Source organism: Hoplias malabaricus, chromosome Y (assembly GCF_029633855.1).
Source record: "Hoplias malabaricus isolate fHopMal1 chromosome Y, fHopMal1.hap1, whole genome shotgun sequence".
Lineage (NCBI taxonomy): Eukaryota > Metazoa > Chordata > Actinopteri > Characiformes > Erythrinidae > Hoplias > Hoplias malabaricus.
This window is the reverse complement of record NC_089820.1, coordinates 45,501,108-45,513,792: the sequence shown is the minus strand read 5'-3', so window position 1 is coordinate 45,513,792 and position 12,685 is coordinate 45,501,108. Positions and strand designations below refer to the sequence as shown.

The 12,685-nt window shown below is 37.1% G+C and overlaps 2 protein-coding genes across 3 annotated transcripts in view; one reads left to right on the top strand and one right to left on the bottom strand.

The window, feature by feature from the left end:
- LOC136678445 (centrosomal protein of 89 kDa-like) overlaps positions 1–12,685 on the top strand; it is a 133,910-nt gene that overhangs the window by 86,494 nt on the left and 34,731 nt on the right. The gene's annotated exons all lie outside the window — the stretch shown is intronic.
- The window catches only part of LOC136679716 (E3 ubiquitin-protein ligase RNF182-like), a 28,231-nt gene that overhangs the window by 7,182 nt on the left and 8,364 nt on the right, over positions 1–12,685 (bottom strand). The window contains exons 1-2 of one of the 2 annotated variants that reach the window (XM_066658381.1): positions 11,330–11,412; positions 11,048–11,159 (exon numbers count right to left, since the gene is read on the bottom strand). The exons of the other annotated variant lie outside the window; for it this stretch is intronic. Of the exons in view, the coding sequence (XP_066514478.1) occupies positions 11,048–11,051 (4 nt within the window). The 5' untranslated portion in view covers positions 11,052–11,159; positions 11,330–11,412. Of the gene's footprint in view, positions 1–11,047; positions 11,160–11,329; positions 11,413–12,685 lie in introns of those variants that run through there. 2 annotated transcript variants of the gene reach the window in all.

Here is a 12,685-nt window from a genome sequence, read left to right as displayed (position 1 = left end):
ACTGTCATAAATGTGCTTAATGCAGGTGCAGAATGCCTTGTTTTAATGCTGTGCAACAAAAATAAACGCATGTTTGTTTGTTTTTTATCCTTTTTTGATGCCGTTCCTTCGTGTATTTGTGTCAGCATACGTGTGCATGTATTGGATATTGACATTTGTTTGAAATTTTCCTGCCTGATTAAAGCAATATGCCAGATGCCATAGTTATAGTTTCAGGCTATTGCCTGTGGCAGAGAGCCAGAGAAAAGCATGCTTTCTATAGGCCAGTGCTATGGATTTGATGAAGCTTGTCAAGTACAAATGTGTGGAATTGATCATTGACAATGGTTTATTTTCAAGAAAATCAATACTTGAAAGAAAGCAGTCATATACTGGACTCTTTTAACTGTTATGGTTAAATCATTGTTTGCAAGTTCTATGTGGCAAAGCATTTAATGCAAGTATAGATGCTTTAAATTTGCCTTACAAACTGCCTAGTTGAGTTCTTCCTTTTTTATTGACATATTAGATGAAGTGAAAAATAATGAACAATTAGAAAAAATGAAAATAATTTCTGTGTATATGTCTGTGTGTATGTTAAGCTTCTGCAGTAGAACGAGTCAGTCTATTTTGATGATTTAAATCGGAAGTGTATGCTATATAAAGCCCTCGTCATTCATATATAGATGATGGTTATGAATTCTCTATGACAGGTCAGGTGTACAGAGAGAGGCTTACTGGCACTTGCGGCATGGAGCTGAATTAATATTTCAGGATTTGTGGTCTGCTCCTTTGAGCCTGAGCTCTCAAGCTTTCTGCGTCAGTCCTGAGGTCAGAAGCCTTTTGCAGTCGTCTTGAGAATCAGAACCATCAGTGCTGACCACAAGAAGCCTAAGCTGCTAAAACTTGAGCACGACCTGTCTTGAGCACTAACGTCTTCAACACTTATCTCAAGAAGCTTGAGCTCCATAAACATCTGCGGAAGTCTAGCAGTGGCCCTGTGCATAAAACATCTTAAGTGAAATTTCCCTTTATTTTTGCCCTTGATCTTAAGTGAGCTGCAGAATTTAAAATGGTGGAGGACAGTAACGAAGTGGGGTGTATTAATATCTGTAATTATACATTTATTTATAGGTTCATATTCAGTTTTTGACCGTTATAAACCTTATAAAAAAGTAAAAAAGTGCAAAATATTGCAAATATTTTCGCTGAACAACTTGATTTTATTTTGTAGGTATAAAACATTTATTTAAAGCCCCTCTGCCAAACAAACAAAAAAATTGGCAAATCAGTATTTTATCATTGCATTTTTGGAAATGGAATTTTGCTTAATTTCTCTTCATACAATGCTTCAGCTGCTACTAATATTCTTTAGTATTTTAAGCACCAAGTTATCATCTGCACCAGTCTTAAGCACCCCAAACTTTCTTATCAATCTTAGTCTTAGTAGTAGTCTTAGCACCACAACTGTCTGCACCGGTTGTAAGCACCAACACCTACATCAAGTCGGAAGCACCACAACCTTCTGCAACAGTCTTACCCATCTATTTTACTGTCACTGTTCTGAGAACAGCCCTCTCAACAAAAACATCCATCCATAAATGATTTTATATTTTACTTGTCCTCAAATAGATAATGGGTGAGAAAATGGCATAAGCATAACTAATCCTTCACACAACTATTATAACTGATAACATAAACTGTTTAATGGTAAATGAGTGGGTAACACGTTCATAACACATATAGCTGCTATTGTGCCCAAAACCTACATACAGCTATCCTTTAGGTTGTTTTGTGGATTTGAACGTGGTGGTGTTCAGCAGCTGAGTTTATCCTCATGTTAAACTGTATATTACATCACTAAATGTCTCCTCCTACACCTCCATTCATGAGAAAACCCATGAAAAACATTTTTCCCCTGGATATGACGCAGTATTTACCCGCATGACAATTCTGACAGGATTAAAGCAAAATACACTGAATAGAGAGTTATGGAGCTATAATGCCAGTAGCACAAATGGTTAAGAGAGCCCCTCAGATCAAACAGAAGAAAGATATTTGAGATAAGCCAGGGACTAATATGAAAAATACCAGAAACACTCTTGCAATGTTAGACTGTATATAAATCAGCAATATCAGATTTTAAAGGGAGATAAGATCAGCGTAAGTGTTTGGCTATAATTTATCTTCTTGAAGCTCTTGGTGTTTTCAGCATAGAAGGAATCTGATCTTTCATAATTCACTTTGCTATAGATCAAGCGTATCTTTTTTCCCCCCAAACAGCTTATCTAAACCCACAAGTTCAATTACTTCATAATATCAGCCACACATTCAAACATACAAGAGCTAGTGTAATCAAAAACAGACCCATACCCATACTGGGCTGCACAATGTATTGTTGGTTATTCTTTACTGCAGTGCTGGCCTTATACTGATATACTGATACCATGTCATAGTGTTGCTTACTATGTGTCGTGAAAAATCATAACACTTATGTAGATACGGTCTAAAATGCAGGCCAATCTAAAACCATGTCCATACAGATTCACCAAAACATTTGTAGCATTGCTCTGCAGCCACCTTATGCACGTTCATGTTTCACAGAGTGAAATACATAAGAGTGGAATCAGAGCCTATCCCAGGTTTGTTAAATCAGAGAGAACATTATTGTTCACTAAAGGTACAGACAGCTTTAATGTACCTTCAAAAAGTACATCGGTGGTTTTAGTGTCCAAATGTGTTTCCTAAAGGTACATTATATTCTCTTCTCCAGAAAGAGTGGTAACATACTTGTATATTACACGTATATACAATACTTGTAACATTTCATAACTGAAATGTTTTCAGCTGAAAAACGTAATTAAAATCTTGGAGAACAAGATGTATAAAATCAATGTGACTTAAAAATCTTCAGTTAATATAGTTCATGGCATATTTATGTTCCCCAAGTACATCCAGCTTACCATCAACATCAATAGATGTTGTTAGCCAGCAAGGAAAGTTACTGAAAATGTCGCCTTGAGGGTACCATGTCATTGACACTATAAGATACCACCACAGTGATGGTTTATCTGAGACTGTAACAATAAAATAAAATCTAAATTTTAAAGGTGATGTTCATGGTTGTAATGAATTCAGAAGATGTTTCCCCATTTGCTAGCTCTCCAATCTGTTTACGTGCCAAAAACCAGTCTGATGTGTTTACGAAGCCCTGGAGTCTGTAAATAAGTGAAAAAAACAAACTGGCCCAGTCTGGTGTGCTAGACTTTCTCTCTCACTATCTCTCTCTCTCTCTCTCTCTCTCTCTGCCTCTCTACTCATGGCAGACATCTGGGGTATTTTTAGACAATGGAGAGAGCTCCAAATCATAAAAAGCATGAACCAAAATGAGGATATTGCTCATGACTGCTCCATAGGTGGATAATATAGACTTATTTATGCTGTTTCAGATCACTTAAGGCAGAAATGTCTTCAGATTCTGGAGACAGCTAACTAAATTACCAAACTAAACTTGAGTTACAAATGTGTTTCTGTGGTAATTCAAACAGTGAATACAAGTTCACAAACAAGTTCAAAATCAGTCATGTACAAAAAAAACTGTGTTTTTTCCCCTCAAGCACACCGTTCCACTATAAAAAAGACACTTAGCCTCTGAATGTAAACAACCAGAGAGAACTGCGATTACCAACAATCGGGGTGGGAGGGGTCTACAATCTACAATGAGTGTATTCTCTCCATTTTACTCAGACATAACACAAACACAAATACTAAGAGAGACACAAAGTAAAGGTGCAGTCTGTACTGTGGCTGTTGGTACATTCCCTAGATAGACAGCTGGAAATAAACTTTGATATATACAACATCCTCAGCCATGTGGAGCAGCAATTAACCTCCTTGACAGCAGCTTCTGCACAGGAACAAATCACTGCTGTCATGAGGAAAAACAACCTTCATTTTTGACAATTGTTTATTTATTGTTTGTCTAAACTGAAAGCTGACTGTCGTCTTTATGTCATGTGTGTTTTCTGGCATTTCGAGGATGAGAAAAGAAATCAACTTGCCATTTCATAATTTGGACAGGTGGAAAGCAAGAGAGGGAGATAGATGGGTGTTGGGAAGCATGTGAGAGGGAGGTTAAGAGGCGCTGTGCCTAATGGAGAGATGTTTGCTGGATGCTGACATTTGCAGCAGTGCCTGCAGTGTCCTCTGCACAAAATGACCCAGCCTACACAGAGCAGATTTTTTTCTCTCTCTCTCTGTCTTTCTCTCTGCTTTGCTGTGTATTTCTGGCACACATTGAAAGGATACAATGCTGGTGAAGAAATAACACACCTTATCCAAACAGCACAGCTCTCTTCCAATTACACTTGCAACAAGCTATTTCTATTGGGTATTCCCTGTATATTTGGGTATTCCCTGTATATTTTTGTCTCTCTCCCATTTTCTCTCTCTCTCTCACACTCACACACACACACACATACACACACACACACACTTCTGAATGACATAGGCGATACACTGATATCCTCCCAGTAACCTGATAAATACACACACACACACACACACACACACACACACACAACTATACATGTATCTGGCAGTATTTAAGAGAGGAAGTGTAAAGTAAACAATCTGAGACGTGTCATTTCTGACATTCAACCTAATCTTTTACATTAAACCCTTAAATAACCAGGATTCTCAGCCAGATTCCTGCCTGTCGTCAGACAGTCTGATGATATATTGCATCCTAAAGACTATTGTTTCATTGGGAAGTGTAGAGGCAGAACATTTTTTAAATGGGAAGAACTGGTTTGCTTGAGAAACATGTTATTAATAGCTTTAAAGAACACTGTTGAATACTTTTAAGAGATGTGATGCAATAAACTTCCCACACATTTATTTATCCAACTAATATATCTTGCTCCAGAAAACTTATCATAGACAGTTACTGGACAAATTCAAACTTGTTTACAGAAGGGCTTATTCATGGACAGGCCGACATACAATTAGAATGGAACAAAACAAAATCCTGATAGCTCTTGCCAAAGGAAATTGTAGATGGTTATCTTGTTCACTTCATTGATCTGTGAGAGCAACTAAACTTCCAAACACAGAACATTCCATGAAGGATTGAATAATAAGGTAATAAGACTGAGATTTTTAGAGAGTTAATGGGGTTTCTCAGTTATGTAGTGAACTTAAAGCACAAAAAATGCATACACGTACTTCACACTTATATGATGATCTCATTGCAATCAATAACAAAGTCAAAACTGTGCTTCTTTTACATACTGATAGACAATCCATTAGTCAAAAGAAAGTTCCAGATCCAGATGACAATCCATTTTACTGTGCCTACGGTAGACATACACACTTCCTAATTGCTCTGGTGGGTGAAATCAATATGTTAAAAGAGGACAAGGCCAAAGTCTCTGAATGTATGGTATGGACCAAACAGGCACAAGGTAACAAAAAATGAGTAGAGTCAAGTAGAGTAAGTGCCATGCAGTGGAAAAGCACCATATTGTCCTTAATTCATGGAGCATAGAGGAGAGGAGAGGACAGGATTTGAGTCTAGGACATTCAGGACATTTAGGCTTTTGTGATAGTCATAGCAGAGAACACACCTGCCTTAAGTACAAATGTGCAGCATTCAAGTAGTAGCACTACCCACCTGCACTAATCCACACAATCAGACAGAATGCATGCTCACATGCACAGACACACACACAAACTCGGATTTTTTAACCAACTCTGACAGAAATGGCATAAATGGATAGTGAGAATGATTCATTTACATTTTATTGCTGTCAAAATAAAAACATGTATCTTTATTACATCGTTTGAACACAGCAGATATAGTTCAAATTGTGTGAAAATTAAATGAGAATTGACCAATAAAAATACTCCAATATTACTTGGAAGAAAATCTTTTCACATTGACTCTCATTGAAAGTGAAGAAGTTTTTTTCTTCTCTTATAACTTTACTATTTTTGAGATTCATGTTTGTTTATTTATTGTTTTTTTTTGACAGCAATAACCTGTTTAGAATTTATAATATAAACCTGCTGTGATGTTCCACACAGCAGATCCTGTATGAATGGTAAGTCTGTACAAGATGTAGCACTCATGCTGCCATGTCGTTTATACAACAAAGAGGTGTGAAATTTCACATGGTGCAATATCTGAGCCACCTTAGAGCAAAACAGACCAGTGCTGCTTCAACTCTCTAAAAAGCACTGTATCACTCTACCAATAACCAAGACTCTCAGCTACCAGAATTCTTTTATCGCCTCACCAGGTAAAATGGACCAATGATGGCAGCCTTTTGAGAAGTTAGAGAAAACATGAGAAAACACAATGACTTAATCAAATAATTCCAGTGAATAGTTTTATAGAAATGACCAACATCTGACACAACCTAATTCAGGTTATCAGACACTTCTGTCATCTGGATCTAATCTGGATCTGTCCTTTCACATGAAAACATCATTCTCCCAAAAGCCAAGAAACAGCAGTCCTAGGGGTTGGGAATAATGATATAGTTCTCATCAAGTCCTCGCCATTCTGCAGGAATCCAATTATTTCAGCTAGCAGAGGAGATTAGCAGCAGCGAGGAAACGGCAATCACCTCCCTACCTCCGTAAGCAGCCTCATCAGAGAAAAAGCTGCCTCCTACTGGGAACCAGGGGGTAGAGCGCAACCATGGCAACAGCACAAGCTTATACAATTATTATTCTATACTTCATTCATACAGGTCAGAATCTGGAGCAGGTTCCTGAAGAAAATGGCTTGGATTGATGAACTTCACGTATGTCGTTATAATGATACAGTAGTGGACCCTCCTGAAACTAATAAATAATGTCCAGTAGGGTAGCATTTAGCCAAAATATATTACTGCACAAATGCTATATATTGTGAGATATGCCTTGTGAGACAGGCTTCTAATAAGGTGCACCCATTGTGAACACAGATGATTGATAATGCACCAAACGCTGGTATCATCGCTAAAAAAAAGCATTAAAGCAACACTTGGTAAGATTTAAATATTTTGGTCCACCTGCAGCTGAAATGTGTATTTCACATTCACAGCGCTGTCCAGAAATTTACGAGGAAATAGGAATTTGTAAGGGGGAATGTGGAGGGGGAGGGTTTCCTACCTACCTCCAAAAGATACATAATGCAATTTCTGCAGTGCTGATCCCAGATTACAAAAATCATTACAAAGATTTTAAAGCTGTAATATTAATGTAAAAATACTACACAGAGTTGCTTTAAATGAAATAGGTCTCTCTGGAGCAGCTGCACAAGAACCTAAGGTTACCATGCTCTATGTAATACATGTGTACAAACACAGCAGTAGGCTGTGAAGCTGTGGAAAGGAGGATTTTGAAGTGATGCAACATAATACTGTACCTATATTCTTATTTTCATGTTTTTTATTTGGATCTCCATTAGCTTCCAAAATGCGATCACTAATTTCCCTGGGGTCCACACAAGGACAATAACAAAAATATATGGCAAGAAGTCATTAACTTTGTATTATTTAAACTTAAAACAAAAAACCCTAAACCACCAACATTAATCAAATGCTCAAACAAGTAAATACACAATAGCAACCTACACTAGAACAAACAAATCATCCAACATCAGTATCCAACTTTGCTATTGCTCTCAAATCTTCACAGTGTTCCAACATTTACTGTAAGGCCTTCCCACAAGATTAGAAGCTGTTACTGCCGCAAAGGAGGATAAACTATGTATTAAACACTTGGAGAGCAAGAAACTACTCTTCAGTGTATGAAGAGCAATGATAAGTAATTATATTACTTAAAGACTGGCTTATTTTGAAGTATTTACAACTTCACATTAACATTTTCATCTGTCCCAACAGTTGCTAAATACAGCATACATTTGTTGGTCATGATGCTCACAGTTCACGATAAAGCATGTTGTGATTTATTTGAGGGCTCATTTGCATTCTGTGGCCTATTGCATATCAATAATGCAAAGGCCAAAGCTGCAATAATGATTGACAAACTCTGTTTCAACCCTAATCTATATTAAAGCATAGGACTTGGGTAAATGTTCACACTGAAGGTTTACATAAATTGCAAACTTCCAGAGCATGTTAATTATTCATTGGAGAAATCTGACACAAAAACGTAATAATGAATAGTCCATAGATTTTAACTGCATCACCTGTGAAAGAGCAGTCCTTCACAAAGCATCTGTTCACAATGATAAGGACTGGAACCAGATGTCTGAAGTGATTAATAACGCTGAGGCTACTTCACAAAAAGCTGTCACAGAAATGGTTACCAATTTGTTGCATGATGCTTGAGACCCTGTTTTATAATGAGAGGTTTTGCAGTAAGATTTTAATTTTTTCAAAAATTAAGTAGAAATAATAGCATTTGTTTAACATGTTTGTGTGTGCGCATGTGTGTAAAAATTTACAATTATAATTTTACATTTATAAATGTGTGTAACTGTTGCGTAGTATAATGATTAAACTTGGAAAAAAATGCATTAATTAAAAATGCAGGTGAGAAGAATTTATTTTTCACTGCATTATTTATGGGGTATGAAGACAAAGTAGTCATATTAATAATTAATACATTACTACTAATTTATCACTGTCACAGTCAACCAATGTTAGAGCCCCTTCTTTCTTTAGTAAACAAGCTTAAATGCTCTGCCACTGAATTCTGCCACAGACATAAATAAGGGCCTGAAGATGGTTTTAAAGGTAACTTTCTACTAAATAAATCATATCTGAGGTCATAAAGTGCCAAGGCACATGAAAGTGCTATAGTTTCCACATCAAATGAATATAACATCAGGCTGTGGAAGAGGTACAGATGGGTATGGGCTTTGACTGGCTGTAGAATTCATTTACAAGACAAAGAACAAGATGTGATTGTGTAACACACATTATCAAGAACTGGATGCCAGACTGGCTAATTCTGCACACCCATAACACACGCTTCCTGAATAGGGAACATCTCAACATTATGGAACCAAAATAGAGGAGCTACAGAATTCAGGGTTTGTGAGCTCTGTAAATGCAGAGCCTATTTGTTTCCTACCAAGTGTCGCTACCAAAGCCATTACAGAAGCGCTAGTGCCCAATGAGTAGCACTAGTGGCTGACTAAATGAGATAAACATTTGATATTTAGGGCACACACAAGCAATATCACATTATTGCTGCAAAAATGATCATATTAAGTGTAACTGATAGGGCTAGAATGGGCTCGATATTGCCTGGCAGGAAACATGTCTTCAACACCGAGACAGTAATCTCTAGAGATTGAATCAGTGCAGAACTTTATTGCACCTGATGATCTTAGGTAATATTCAGATTTTGGAAAACCAATTGGCATAGAGTTAGACAAAGAAAATTACAGCTCTTTTAAATAATATTCTACACACACAAGGATATCCGCCATTGAATGAGGGAGATCAATTTAAGTATGAGATCATGCTCCCACTTACACAACAGAAACACACTCAGTAACTCACTTAAGTACTTGAGCAGTTAAGTACTCACTTAACTACATCACAAACTGTAACCATAAGCCATGGAAAAAGAACTGTTTGAAATTTGAATTTGAAATGGTTAAAAAAAACTCCCCAAGGCAATTTATTGCCAGGGGTCCGATAGGAGCTCAGAATGTTCTGAAAAAACAAAAGAACTGGTAGATTTAGAAAATGGTTTTGGTGTTAATGACATGTGCATCCAGTTTTCAGGCTCAATTTTCTGGTTCATAAGACTTGTGCAGAAGTTTATGTTGCTAAAGTCTGGAGCTGTGCTTAATGCCCTATTCGGACAGGATTAGTTTTACCTGTGGGCATGGAATTATTATTAAAAGTAATTATTACCAGAGTATCTCAGTCGTTTTAATCCTGTTCGAATAGACCATTTCAGTCAATTTCTGGAATGCCTGCTCCCATTTCAGGAAAAATTCCTGAGCCTTTTACCTACTGTAATACAAGCAATAAAAATAACCCCAGGTTATATTAAAGCTGCTTCTTAATTTTTTGTTGGTAAAAAATGTAAGAAGAAACAGGAATAAACTGGTGATGTAATGAATCAGAAGGCTTACAAATAAGAACCTTCTCCATAAAATGAAGCAATTACCACACTCTGCTTTTTGGTGTGTTTACAAAATGCTATTTAGACCTAGTTTACTTTAATTTTAATTCAACATGGTAAAATGAAAAATAATAAAGGACAATTATTGCAGCACGGATGTCAGAAGCTTCATTCACAGAAACTGCTCAGCTGCTCAGAGTTTCAGAAGCAGTGACTAAAATAATATCTGCCGATAAGATCTATATGAAAGACGTCAGTAAATTGTGGTGGACAGCACATATTCAATTACTGTGATGCGCAGGCATTAGTGTGACATGTAAAGACAACAGAAGGGCAGCTGTCCCTCAGGTAACTTGGAAGGTGAATGCAGGACATGGTTAGACTGTCAGTTTGTAGTTTGTATTGTCTGTTTATATTACAGTTCGTAGCTTGTAGTATGTAAATCATACTTTACAAAGATGAAGGCACATGTCTACAAAAAAATTTGAAAAGAATTATAAGGCCAGGTGGGACTTCACTATAATATATTATTAAATATTTGACTTATAAATTGACATTCTGCTGGCTCTGTTATGCTCTATGGGCCGTTTTAGGCCTTGTTTAAATCCACCTGACCTCTTTCTACTACTGTAAATTATGTGTTGATTCATACATCTTCAGTAACCATTTCATTCTGATCAGGGTTGTGGTGGATCTGAAACCTATGGGGACCCTACACAAGGGAACAGTACATCACAGGGTATTACACACTCATTCAGTCACTTGCACACTCAAACTTGAGGACAGTTTAGCACAGCCAGTCCACCGACCTACATGTGTTTTTAGATTATGTGGAAGGAATCCAGAATCCACTCCTTACAATATGTGCCATGAGGTGAGGATTGAACCCAGGACCATGAGATTCTGCTACCTGTAGCACCACTGTGCCAGCCTACTGCAAACCAATACAAAGTTCAGGCCTACTCACACATTTTTAAAGTAGTGGTTCACACCAAGTCTGATGTGGGGCGAGGAAGAAGAAACTGATTCCTGGAGTAGGAGCAATGATGATTTCTTTCACTGCTTTTTAAACACTGCAACTAAATGACACACAAACACTGGTTTCACCCAATGGTACAGAACAACACAGAAAGTTTAGCACTTCATTCAGGATCTAAAGCTGTATAAAGAGTTGTTCCAAAGTTATTCTCATTGGTCAGTGGAGGAGTTTAAGGCTTCTGCATGCTGTATATATATATATATTCTTTACCTTCTGCAGATTTACAGTCAGCTTGTTACGTTTTTTATAAGCCTGATTCTGCTATGGACAGGATGAGTTGTTCTGCTCCAGTCTTGCTGCTCATTTGTTAGGTCAGCAATTATGACAACGGAACTCTGATGGCAGGAAATGTTCTAAATGAAGAAATGATGCAGCATCACAATCTATCAGTTTTAGACACAGTGTGAAAGACATAATTTATATATGTGTTTATTTTTATTCAGTCTGATTCAGTCAGACTTTTTATTACTGATGGAAATGGTCTCTTCTAGCACGACTGTAGCCCCAACAGAGACTGAGGGATAAGTGAATTATTAAAAAAGCTTGAAAATAATGTTAATTATATGCTGCAACTGAAGGACTGGCGTCCCCTCCAGGGTGTATTCCCGCCTTGCGCCCAATGATTCCAGGTAGGCTCTGGACCCCCCGCGACCCTAAATTGGATAAGCGGTTACAGATAATGAATGAATGAATGAATATGCTGCAACTTTCACGCCCAACAGCTAGGGAGATTAAACCAATGTGTTTGAAAAGCACTTAGCCAGTCAGGTCCCTCTGATTATCTGTTTTTATGCACTACACGTAAACCTGGACCTGGATTTTTTAAATCTTTAGCTCTCTCAGTTCAAGGCTAACATGTTTGCAACTACATAGTGACCTACTAAAATGTAATAAATGGGGAATATGAATGTCAAACTACTCTATATTACTAGTCTAAGGTGACTGCCAAGCCCTTTTGAAATCTGCAAACTAGCTTTACATTTCCCTCTCCTCTTGAATCGCTAGTGTGAATGCCTTTTGCCACAAATAGTAGTACACTGGCACGAGTACAGTAATTCATCATCAAAAATGTGTGCCCTTGCCAACGTAGACTCAGGCAAAATTTATCAACAGACGGAACTGTTCCCAGACTGATGAATGGTTTCCAAAGCTTGACAAATCCTCTTTGGGATTTTCATACAGCACTTTACCAAACTACAATTTGCTCTTATATTTAGCATAATTAATAAAACAACAGAAGGGCCTCATTGCTTTTATAAATCATTAGCATATTCCAGTGAAGACATGCTTTTTGGTGCTATCTGCATCATGTTATGAAAAGGCTAGAAGTTATAATTAATAACATGCAGTTTCCTTCTTAAAAGTTTGCATATTGAGTATTTGGAAAACTAATGGTGCATGGATTCATATTGACGGCAGTACTGATTAACAGTGTAATCTCATATGGCAAAAGGAGATCTCATTAAAAAATATGCCCTTCATGGGCAAAATTATATGACAAAAATTATAAATGGCTATGTTTATCAGTCTCTGTAATAGATATTTGTAACTGTACTTCATATATGA